Below are 13,280 nucleotides of genomic sequence, written 5' to 3'. Positions count from 1 at the left end.
TATATGTACTCGCATTATTTATTTTTGGAGTTAGATGTTGCCACACCACAGTTAATGTCACTGCGTCTTCTCCGTACGCATCTGTATGCGTAGCCGGCACGAGAAAACGTTGCGCGTGCCTTCGCAAATGCGCCCGTCTAGCATTGCTCCAATATCCACCCCCCAAAAACCCCCCGCCGAACGGGTGCGCTGAGCCAACCCATCCTCCAATCGTGAAGTAGCGTCTCCCCCTGCCTCCCGGCCGATAATGGTTTGCTCCTTGGGATGGAGAAAGGATGCAAAGGGACAGATGTGCGATTCGCTCATAAAAGGACCACCACCTCCAAAGGTCTACATCGGGATAACGCTCCTCTCATTCTCTAGCAATTTGCAGATCTGCTCGTTGGTTTTCCCGTGCAACCATGTCGGAAGGGATCCTACACTGCCAGCTTTTCGTGCTGCTCATCACTGCTGCCCTCCTCATTGAGACCGGTGAGCTGCAACGTCTTTTTCTTAATCGACACAATTAGGATAGCACTTTAATCTCAGCAACTCTTCCCATGTTGTGTAGTTCTTGTTTAGAAAATAAAGAGGGTTATTTTTGCTATGTGTTTATTCCCTATCTGTCGTCCGCTAAAAGTGTGCGCATCTGATAGCATGCTGTAACGTTGGCAGGGGGGGAGCTGTAAATACTACGTTGCGCGCATCACTGGTGTCAAACCGCTATGCATCATCACTAGTGATTGTGTTTTAATTGATCCGTCAAATGTGTCAATTGAGGAGCCAGCGTTCTATGATCGCATTCGGTTGCTAAAGAAATTGTCAGAGGCAGAAATAAACAGAAGGAGGCATGGTGAGTGTTTTTCTCCTCTAAAAATAAAACGTTAAACGAAAGAGTTCCTGGCCGGCTATGTTTAGACTTTCCCCACACATCGTTTGTTTACATCCCAGGACCAACACGCACTTTGTCTCATAAAATTGCGCTTATGCAGATATTACACCTGCGGGCAGTTGAAGCTTGTCCAAAAACAAACATGTTGGTTAAAATTATTCGAGTGCTATAAAGGCGGGGACGGCAGGGTGGGGGGATGTTAAAATAGGCACGTGTGCTGGAGACCCCGCGATTAAAGGGCAAATCTGTGATTCGCACCACAGGGACGTACGCATCAAAAACCCAAGCGGTGATGTGCGCATTCATTAGGGACAACATTCATGTGACTCGAGTCGAATCTGTCAAGGAATAATGCGACATCTGTTGTCCCCGTGTGAAAAACATGTGCTCTATAATATAGAGGCGATATCGTACAGAGCGATGTGTGCGTGTGTGTATAAATACACGTGTGCGTGTCTCCTCATGCTCATACGCACGCACGCACACCCAGATAACACATCACACAGGGCATTCAGATATGATATAATTGCAATTCCGCACCAAATATTTTTTTTTCTCCCGACTTTCATTCATTTCAACAGGCAGCCCGAGATATATGGCAGTCAGTCAGTCTCTTCAATATGCATTCACAGACACCCACACATCGACCGAACGCTTGCGATAGAATAGCATTTCCGTGGGATTTCCGTGCTAGAATCTGACCTCTCACGTGGACAAAAGATGAAGAGGGAGATGCGTAGAAGCGTGAATTAAGATGCGCGCACGTTTCATCTCTCCTGTCCCCGAATCGATGTAATGAATGTGTATACAGTACATGCATGGCCAGCCCTGCATGCCTCTCAACATGCATGGCTGGAGTGCAAATGGTAGGTCAATGGGTTTGCATTATAAACAAAGAAAGCAGCAACTCCAGTGATGCCTTTAACAATCAGCGTATATTCGCTCACACTCAGATTATAGCTATGATGGTGTGTTGTACAAGCGTGGGTGCGCATCTGCAAATATCTATTCTGCTGTAGAATGTTGACCGACAAAATTTAAATGATTTTCATATTTCGCATTTGTGCATTATGAAATATGCAAGAACGTTTTAGGAAATCGAGTTCAAAAGGAAATTTGTCAGTTAGAAACTATTAACGAATGCTCATCGGTGATTAATGTATGCAACTGGATTTGTCATGCACTTATGTCAGGTTATACTGAGTTTTGATCCGCATACTATTTGACAGAATTATTCACGGCTCATAATGTGTACATGAACATTCAGCACAGACAATGCATTTTCACCATTAGGGAAATGCACATTGTTCAAAAAATTAATAGATGACCCTGCCTGTGCTTCCACAACTGCTGCTCGCATGAATAATGCGATTAGGCAGGGTCAGATGGCCACATATTTAGTTCTGCGTGTGCGTTTTACAATTAAAGAAAAGTCTTTGTTTAGCGCAGTCTATTCATATGCTTACAATGTAAATACGAATATAATACCAAAAACAACCAACTAGCAATGTACTCCAGAATTAGAAACACCACAGGAGTATACCTCTAACATAGCTTATCAGAAGATGAACGCATGGAACTATAGATGAATGTGTAGATGCATTCATGTATGGCTGTGTATGTGCGTAGCTACGTTTGTATTACGCGGGTATGAATGTATATGTGTTTATTAACATATAGAATGTATTATTTTTAGTCATGGTAGAGCCCAATGAGACCGTGTAATGGAAAGGGAAGATTCACATACGTTGCCAGACCTCCCTTTATCCGAGGGCATTTTGGGTGAAATATAAACATTGTGTCTGCAACACAGATTTCTCTTTACATATTACATTACAACATTGGATAAACAGGTTCCAGAATTCCTATATCAAGTTCGTGTAAGAATACAATGTGGTCATGAGCCATGCTTAATTATGGTGAAATTTAATTACAATTTTCCTTTGGCAATTAATTCTAGTTCGTGTCAAAAAAATGTGTATTTGGATGCTTTATGTGAACCCTCGTCGTGTTGAGAAATGTTGGCCCGTGTGCAGATGCTGTTCGCAATATGCAACCTCGTGGCCTTTGCTTACAATTGGAAATCAAGTTTAACAACCGCTTATTCCTAATCCGTCATCCCATATTCACAAGCCTTATTTTGTATACATCACAAGAGATCTGCACTCATATGGGATGTGCCTGCATATGCCTCTGCCCCAGGCTGGGAATAAATGAATAATGAAAAAAACCTTTTCCTTTCAGGGAAGCAGTAAGCAAACATGATCACTTTAGGCTGCCTGAGCAAACAGCTGCATTTATAACCCTAGGATACATCTTAGAGTAGCACTCACTTCCTGTGTGTACACATGTGTGCATGTGCATGTTCGTGGGGGAGCGATAGAGTAACCGCGTGCTGCGCTGTGAAATCGTTGAACCGGGTTTAATTCCCGCTCACGGGCAACGCCAGTAACGATTATTTTAACCAGTGATGAGCCTCCTCTAGGTCGACTCAGCCTCAAATGAGTAGCTGGTGCGGTGTGTAAAAACATCTGCACGGGGGAGGCTAAGGCGGCCGGGCGTGGTGCTGGCCACCCACCCCCTCATTTGTAGTGCCGGCCTTCATAGTTGCTCGCTAACAGCACTTGCCCCAAAAGTCTGTTGAGACTATACGGGGGGGGGGGGTCTTTGTGTGCATGTGTGAGTTGCGGTGGTGTAATACTTCACATGCAGTGTGTATGATCCCAGAAACTTGACCTGCCTAGGTTGACTCGGTCCTAAATGATCACCCAATGCAATGTGTGTGCGTGTGAACTGGGGAGACAAAGGCAGTCAGGTGTGGCACTGATCACCCCATCCACTTGCATTCCATTAGGACCTTAATAGATGGTTGCGAACAGCGCGCGCGCGTGTTCACTCACGTCCACAGTTCTGACTACCCTCAATACTGTTTGAATGTGGTTTCCACCAGATCTGGCACAGAAGTGACAATTCACATGCTATACATAGCTGTGGCCAAATATTGACCAAGGTAATTGGTCCACTATTTCTGTGTATATCCTCAGCATATAGATTTGAAAGAAGAAATATGCTGATTTATTTTCGTAAGATGTTTTATGCACTGCCAGCGTTCCAAGAATATTATTCATTAGTTCCACTTTTCAATATATGTATACATTTACACATCATAAACCACCTTTAATCTATCAAATATACTTGGGATATAAGTGGCCACAAGTACATTTGTGGATAACAGGAATTCCATTTAAGCATCCACAACAACAACCCAAAAAGATCACAGTATTGCAGGCAACAGGACAGAATCTCCGCACGGTTTCAGTTGTCTCCGAAAATGTTTAATATGAAGCTTAACCTTTGATCGGGTTATCTCTACATCATGCTGGTTCATCGCCTTATTGTCTGGAAATTATCAGAAAGCAGCAGTTACTCAGCTATAGATATCAGTAAGAATTGCAATTTATCTGGATGTCATAGATAGCAGGCGTCATGAATAACACTGCGTTCAATATATTTGCATTCATACATCTATGCACGTGCACCGATGTGTACACACGTGTGAACACGTGTCTCGTGTGTACATCACAGCCTATATATTGAACTCATTATTTTATAAATATTCTCTTCAAGCAATTTCACCAAGAGGACTCTGTAGACTGTGGGCACACATGTATCTTGCCCTTGCAAGCATGCTTGTGGCAGAATTGGAACTTGCAATCTCATGTTTGCAAAGCAAACACTCAATCCGCTAATCTATTTTCCCGCCCTATAGCCAAGCCCCATCCGCAAACACCGAAACAGTGCCGTAGGAGCATTTTCAGTCATGGATGGCTGGGAACGCCAAGGTACTCCTATGACTGATTGGAAATAATTTGACACAAAAAACCCTGATTTTTACAAAGAACCGTTTTTAATGCTGGCATCGGCGTTAAAATAGTCTTTGAATTGAAATAACTACGTACTCAGATGTTCTGGTATTTCGAAATCATACAATGCTTGTCCTTAAATAGTCAGTGTCTAATAAAGATGTCTGTGAAATACTGAAGAGCTTCGTATTACACTCTTAGCAATGGAAACACGAGTTGCCCTGATTGAGTGACTTCAGCCATCGGAATAAGGTATTTCTGTAACTGGCTGAATACCCCCAACAGAAATCAAGTTGGTCCGTGTGAAACTGTCTGTGGGTATTAACACACATTGCATTTTAGGAATGATCTTGGTGTTTCTGTGTGTATGAAATCATCATCACGGCAATAGAATACCTTTAATAATTTACTGCCGTTGCTATTTCCAATTTGAAATGGCCTGACACTGCATGTCGACATTTATTTTTCGCGATTGGAACCTCTGTGTCTGTGTGTGCGTGCGCTCGCTTCGGTGGTAGTTTGGCATCTGTTCATGTGCCCTTGCAGCCAAAGCTGAGTGTTTCTCTGCAGGCATTGGAAGATTCACGCAGGCTGCCTATTAATACAATTGGGTACCAGCTGTCATCTGGCTGCCTTTGACCAGCAATTCGGCAGGGCGATTCAAATCAACGATGCCATTTCCGAATTTCGAGGTCCGTGGTGTTTGCACCAGTCGATATCATGGTGGTGGGTGACTGTGGATGGATGCAATTCCTTGAGTACGGCGTTCTTTCTATCGGCCGCTAGGCGTCGCTGATGCTTAAGGAACAGACAGAGGCGATTCAGCTGCTGCATCTCAGCCCATTCTAAGCCCCCCCCCCCCCCCCCATTTGGTCCACTGCCAATGAGGTCTCCCACTCGGGAAGGGCTCCTCCCTTTCATCTGGGCTGGGGGCGGGAGTGGACACATGCTTCCCCACTCTCATCCCCCCCCCTCCACACCATTTGTGATAGACCTCAGGGATAGTTCTAGCGGGGGGAGGGGAGCTACTGGACATGCACCTGAGCTCCTAGTCGTGTGTGTGTTTATATGTGAGGAGCAGTGGCTACTCGAGTTCGATTCTCGCTCATGACCACCAACAGCAGTGACGATTATCTGAACTGGTCCTGGGGCTCCCCTATGTCGCCTCATCCTCAAATGAGTATCTGGTGCGGTGTGTAAATTTCGCCACTAGGGAGACGAAGGCGGCCGGGTGTGGTTCTGGCCATCCCACCCTCTCTTGTTCCTTTGCGGGCCTTCATATGGGTGCTCGCTAACAGCATTTTATCCAACAGTCTGTTAAAAATATATACGGGGGATCATTATTTATATACGTGTATTATTGTGCTTGTCCTGGAATTAATAGGTGCTCATTAACGACAATTTCTAAAACAATAAAACATACGAGGGGATCTATACAATCTTGATTTGAAGCTTTCGTGACTGCAGGAATCCATACTCTTTGGTTCTTTCGGTAGATAGAAATAAAACAAAATAAATCACTTTATTTTGTTTAGATTTTTTTTATTTATACCTACGTGACTTACCAAAGGAACCAAAGAGTAGGGATCTATACAGTATATGTGGCCTAGTGGTTAGAGCATTCGTGCACTTCACTATGACCCCAGTGGCCCAGGTTCTATTCCCTGTCATCGATAACATCAGCGAAACATGGTCTATAACCCACTCCTGGACCTCCCCAAAGTGAACTCTGCCTGGAATGAATGGCTGGTGCATGTAATCATCAACTCTGGATAGACAAAGGCAGCAATGTGTTCTAATGGCCACACCACTAACCTTATATACCATGCTGATCTTAACAGGGTGCCGTGTTGAGTGTGCATGTAATGCAGTAGGATCCTTGAAATCTGGGTTAAATTCAGCAATTCACAACATCGCTGTCAAGTAAGATCTAAAATTGCCCTGGACCGTACCTCGGTTAACTTGGCCTTAAATATGTACCTGTTGCAATTTGAGAATAGCAGCCACTGGACAAAGATGACCGGGCACGTTGTTAGCCACACCACCCACTCATGTATAGTCATAGTTTTAATAAGGCTTCACTAACAATGCTTGCCCCATCAGTGTGTAAGGTTCAACTGGGGATCTTTTCCTTGTTATGATCAATAATGTGTGTGGGTATTTGTATACTTGTGTGGTCATGGCTGACTGGATGTGAGCACGTCTCTGAATGTGCGCAGGCTTGTGCTTACCATTTTGCAGGCTAAAAATATACACTATTTTAAAGGCTGTTAAGCTGGCTGTCACCAACAGTAGCACAGATTTTAATACTTTAACCTTCAGAGATGTAATTCCACATAGGCACGCTATATTATATTTATCTGTATGCTAATTTATCCACCAAATCCTGTATGTTTGTTTTGCAGTAAGGGGCGATGGGATTATATAATCCAAATAATTAATTCTAGGCTAATATTTCAAATTGGCAAATTGGGACCATGATGGCAGTACACATTTGGTCTACTCTTGCGCATGGTGTCACGTGATTTTTTTGAACGCCCGCTGTAAAGCAGATGACGCGTTTCAAATTACTTTATTAATTCACTCGCAGTTATAACCAGGGCGGCCGCTGAAAATCGAACCGTAAACCTTTGCAACAAGCGGCCAAACTCGCTACCACAAAGCCACGTCAACCGCCCATCCTAATCCAAATGCCCTGCAGTAACCGCGTGTACACATAATGTAATTCTTTAACACGCAGTCGGAATGATTCACACGCACACATGCTTGTGTACACACGTGCACAGCCCACTGGAGCGGGGGTTTTAATTGCACACGGGAGGCTGCGAGTCTGAGCGTCTCTGCACCAACGCTTGCAGCGATTGATGCCTATGTGTTGAGCTGGGGTAGACCCCATTGGACCGGGCTTCCACTGCCACATTCCGCATGTGGATGGTTGCGACGTCATGTCATGACAAGATACCTAACGCCTTAATAATGGATGATACCTTTAATGGATACCATGTACATTTGAGGGAAGCTATGCTATTTCCGGTTAGGATAATTTTTTTTTAATTATAGCTTCATTTCAGCCTGAACGCTGTTCCAGGAAATATTTTCGCAGTCACATTCATCTCGCCTCGTTTTGTCGTAATCGTTTGATTGAATATAAATCTGTTCATAAGATGATAGATATATAGAGTACAATAATATAGGATTGGTATGGATACTCTTGCATTGTACTATACACTGATAAAAGTCAGACTAGCAGCATTGCAGTCAATATCAAGATTTGGCCCTGATATTAGCCATGTGTCAAAGAGCACATGCCATTGTATCGCTCTGGCACATCATCCCTCTAGGGTCGATAAAATGAACACAAAATATGTCGGTATTCTCAGCCAATATTGAAATAGTGTATATTGCTCAGTGCTACGACATTTTGTCTAAGCTAATTTACTGAAAGAAAACATTTTAAATAGCCAGAATACATAACTCTTCGTTGAATGCATGGTTATTAAAATAACAGCTGTTTTTATTTTTCATACTCAAAGTCAAAGAGCATAAAATGGTCCAGAATCTGTGATGGAGATTCCAGATTTCTATGGTGGAGTCCAGTTTCTGTACATGGCAACAGCTGTTGGTATGTAAAAAATTAGAATATCAACTGACCCAAGGCATCTGAACTTTGCAAAACTGAAAATACAATTAGGAGCAAAATATATGTACCAAGGTGCATCATGTAATTGTGCACATACTTTAAGTTGTCTCATTGTGGATCATGGCTAATTCGTTAAGCACATATTCAATAAATGACAGAACCAGACACATTTTTTTCTAAATTGAAAATTTTCACTCAAAGACTTATTTTTAGATGGTAACATAAAAGGAACCAAAGGGTGATGGAGGTGGTGGCAAGGGATGGTTGCAGTGGTCAAGAACGTCATCACTTTCAGTTCCACCTCCGACGACGAGTGAGATCGGGCGGTGTAAGAGGTGATGGTACTCGTAGAGGGCGACGACGGCGCTGGTGGTGGGTGTCCACCAATTAAAGGGCTGCCAAGTAATCATTGCACCTCGCTTTACACACTCACACTATTGACAGTGGAGGTTGCTGCCAGAGTACTAAACATTAATGAATAAAAGCTGAATGGGAATGTATGTAATGCATCTCTGTTGTTCCCGTTTCTTTTTTTATTTAGTAATTCTGTATTGTTCATTCCACAAACACCAAGATATGTCACTTGGTGTTATTATTCGAGGTAATGAGCCAGAGCAATTACCAATGGCCTCTAAACTGCATAAAATGTCACGCTATGCTAATAGCAAAACTTGAACACTTTCAGCATAATCTAGATGCACTTTTAATATGTATCAAAATAATAATCAGGAAATGAAAATACATCATAAAGTAGTGTCACGTGCGACACCTATAAACGACAACAAGAATATATGTTAAATTGTACAAACTATTCGAGGATGTATTTCAGTGTTTGCACGTTTACTGGAGTGTCAATCTTGCATATTTATTGTTTACCTAATGCATTACTCGATTTCTGCCAAGATAATTTTTTTAAACACCACGCATATTTCCTTTATGCATTAGTGATGAGTACAATGCCAATGTAATTCTTATTGCATAGGTATTGTTATGTTATTTTTGAAAGCATTCTCATATGGCTTTTAAAAATATACTGAGGTACCCCCCCTGGTGAGACACTGCTTAACCAATACATACTTCACCTGGAATAGAACTTTCTACAAACAAACTGAGGGCACCCCAATGGGCTCCCCCCTATCTCCGGTTGTAGCCAACGTTTTCATGGAGAAATTTGAGACTGACGCCATCCAGACTGCCACTCTACGCCCGACCTTATGGAAGAGGTACGTAGATGACACTTTTGTCATCTGGCCACATGGCCGGCCTGCTCTCGACCAATTCCTCGACCACATCAATTCCATACACCCAGCCATCAGATTCACCATGGAAGTCGAAACAGATGGCAAGCTACCCTTTTTGGATGTCCTAATTAAAAGGAGACCTGATGGTTCAATGAGCCACTCTGTCTACAGGAAAGCCACCCATACGGATGCTTACCTAAAACCGGATTCCCACCACCATCCATCCCAGAAGAGTTCCCTCATCAAGACTCTACACCATAGAGCCCAATGCATCTCCGACCAGGAACACATTGCCAGTGAACTCAAGCACGTACGCCAAGCTATTAAGGCTAATAGTTACTCCGACTACACAGTCCGCAAAGCCATCACTCCAACCATCAAGAAGGAGCCTGTTGAGGAGCCTTTCAAAACCATCACCTTACCCTACATTGCTGGGGTCACAAAAAAGATCTCCAAAATCCTGATTAAACACAAGATCCAGATCCAATTCAACACAGTACATAAAATCCGTGATCTGGTCCCGTCTGTAAAAGATTTCAGACATACAGTACCCTGGCGTCTACAAACTAAGTTGCCTCTGTGGTAGCAGTTACATTGGAGAAACAAAACGACATGTCTCGGACCGCATCCGTGAACATAAAGCAGACCTGAAACACGGTAGGACAAACACCTCAACCGTAGCAGATCACTGTTACAATTCAGTGGGCTCACATGACATTGACTTCTCCAAGACAGAGGGTCTCTGCAAGCCATCTGGCTACCATGAGAGATTCGTTCATGAGGCGATCCACATATACAAACACAGAGACAATTTCAACCGAGAAGATGGATTCTGGCTCAGCAATCATTGGAAGGACGTAATAAACCATTTCGGATCTTAACTGATTGTGTTCACGTTTACGGTGACTTTCAGACCGCAGTCCACTCACTGGCATTGACTATATATATTTTATTCTCCGCAGGGAATGGATTCTTTGCTCCGCTGCAAGTCTCCCACCTGCACTCTCCCATTGACATATTTCGTTGCTTCCTCTGAGTACCTTTCACGCGACGGTCAATGGTATAGTGTATAGCAGATTGTATAATAATAAATAGTATAAAAGTGTAATGTTTAATATAATGTATAAGGTAATATATAGTATCGTAATTGTATAGTATAGTGAATATACAGCAGTGTGGTATACAGTAGGGTGGGTAGAATAATACATAGTGTAATATTACAATGTATAGTCTAAGGTATAAGGTGGTGTATAGTAATACAGTATATAATTTAATGTCGGGTTTGTCTATGGCAGTATATAGTACGGGGTAGACCCGTGTGATATAAGAGAAAAAAGTTTAGCTGGAGGCATATTATATTTTTTGCGACATAGAATTGTAATGTATGACTTACTGTTAGTAGCTCAGCTTATTGGAGAGTATATTCAGTATATTGATGATACTGATGTAGTATATATATTTTAGTTTTTTTACGTGGTGGTTTAGCTGCTGCAGCTCCATACTATTAACATTCCTTGCCTTTATTAATGCTAACCCTACTCCCTCCCTTTGATGCTGCTAATCCTGCATAATGCACGGGCATAATATGACTTTGAAAACCCCCCGCCAACCTCCTACGCATTCCACATGTAATGACTAATTCCATATCTGCATTTCTCATAAATATGCTAAATTCCTCTTGATATGCAATTTCCTTTGTCAAGGCGGTCTTTCCCTTCCAACCATGCTTAAATATACGCTGCCAAGCCTGGTGGTGTTCATTCAGACGCTGTCTTTCCGACAGACCTGTTCTTCACCTGAGGACGGCTGCTTGCGTTATGGCCGAAACGTCGTGAGAATTATTTTATTATGTTTTATTTTTATTATTTCCCTTCTACGTGACTTTACCGAAAGAACCAAGAAGATATATATCACAACTCCAGTGTTACTTTTTCAGCAATCAACATTCCGCAAACAAACCGGTAATAATTGTTTTCATACTCATAAATGCTATATCACTAAGAATGCTCAACAATATTGAGCCTGCCCATTATTTATTTTTGGTTCTGAACTTGCAGTTGATGGGCACCTCCGATTAGCACAGTTAGCAACGCACGATTCGGAAGACGTCCAATGCACATGCATACACAGGATCTTTTAAATTTTGTTTAATTAAGGAAATGCTTGTACTTATCATTTTAAAAATACGTGCCTTGCTGTTCAGTACATTTGTAAGTCAGCAGGCCATGTGTTAAGTCTCGAGGTCGTAACTCCTAATCATAAGGTTGTGAGCTCAAATCCGTCGAGTCCATCATCTCTCTAATGCCAATACAATCACGGGCACCTACTGAGTAGTCAGTCAACAGTGTTCCTCTGTTCCAGAGCCTGTATCTAGCCATATGAATTGTAGGATTTCTACAACTAGCAGATGTAACAAATTACCGCCCCACAATATTTTTAGTAAGGAGACACTTTCAATCCGAGTTAAAACAGGCTTGGTATTATTTAGTCCTATGCCGATCACTTGTCAGTATGGTTCAAACGTGCAGAATTTTTTTCTCCCGCGGTAACGAAGTAGTGAGAGATTTCTTGCGGCAAAACACATCTGCCTCACTGACACGTGATGCACGGCTCACGACGCCACCAATGCGAGTTCCAACCCGATTTCACCTGCCATCACCTCCCCCCACCACCCGTTCCCCCAGTCTATCTTACTCTTCCCTGGACGCTTATTGTTTGAAAATCGAATACCCTCTCTTAAAATACTGGAGATGAGCCTGGCGCAATTACTGAAGCATAGCAGTTGCCAATTGCATCTACCTAATTGCCTTTGCTAGTGCACCTATAACTTCGCTGGCTCAATGCTATATATTGGATGCATCTATTTACATATTCTTGGTTCTTTCGGTAAAGGCACGTAGATAAAAAAAATGATAATAAAATAATAATGAAGTTTAAAATCAAAGCAAAAAACCCACAACGTTTCGATCGCAACCTAAGCCATCTTAATCAGGCGATTTTCATCAGGCGCCTGATGAAGACCGCATGTGTTGCGATCGAAACGTCGTGGGTTTTTTGCTTTTATTATTTTCAATTTATTATTTTAATTATTTTAATTTTCAATTTTTATTTGTTTTATTTTTATTAAATTTTCTATCTACATGACTTTACCAAAAGAACCAAGAATATGAATTCCTGCAGTCACAAAAGTTTTAAGTCAAAATCTATTTACATATTTATATGTATCAAATATTAACAATATTACACTAAATTTACATCTGGAATACAAGTTACGGGATAGCCTTGGTGAAGTCAAAGTGATTTCCTCCTCCAATGAGCATTGAGGCAGTGATTATCTCCTGTTTACAGATTTCACAACAAACTGGTCCTGATTTTTATCAACCCTAGAGGGATGATGGGCAGAGTCAATCCCCAACCAGGATTTCAGTGTGCATCCTCTACCACAGGGGCACCTGGCCGGTTAGTGCGTTGTTAATAGTGCACAAATATCACCATTAGCACTGGTTTGCAACAGAACATGTAAATTATGCTATCATAGTATGAAAAGTCATTGTTCAGAGAGAGGCCAGCCAGATTGACAAACTTACAGTGAGAGACCATGTGAAAAGTTTTCTTCAGCAAGATCAAGATGTCATCATGGCTCAAGCTATGATGTCACCTTCATT

General features: G+C 42.2%; 1 protein-coding gene across 1 annotated transcript in view; it reads left to right on the top strand.

Moving 5' to 3' along the window:
• Positions 1-282: 282 nt before the first annotated feature.
• LOC133342003 (cell adhesion molecule 2-like) overlaps positions 283-13,280 on the top strand; it is an 83,297-nt gene continuing 70,299 nt past the window's right edge. Inside the window, exon 1 of the mRNA XM_061550862.1 lies at positions 283-471. Within this exon, the coding sequence (XP_061406846.1) occupies positions 402-471 (70 nt within the window). The 5' untranslated portion in view covers positions 283-401. The remainder of the gene's footprint in view (positions 472-13,280) is intronic.

This window comes from Lethenteron reissneri, chromosome 13 (assembly GCF_015708825.2).
Source record: "Lethenteron reissneri isolate LAM-NWPU_2019-01 chromosome 13, ASM1570882v1, whole genome shotgun sequence".
Lineage (NCBI taxonomy): Eukaryota > Metazoa > Chordata > Hyperoartia > Petromyzontiformes > Petromyzontidae > Lethenteron > Lethenteron reissneri.
The sequence above is the reverse complement of the archived record's forward strand: the minus strand, read 5'-3'. Positions and strand labels throughout refer to the sequence as shown.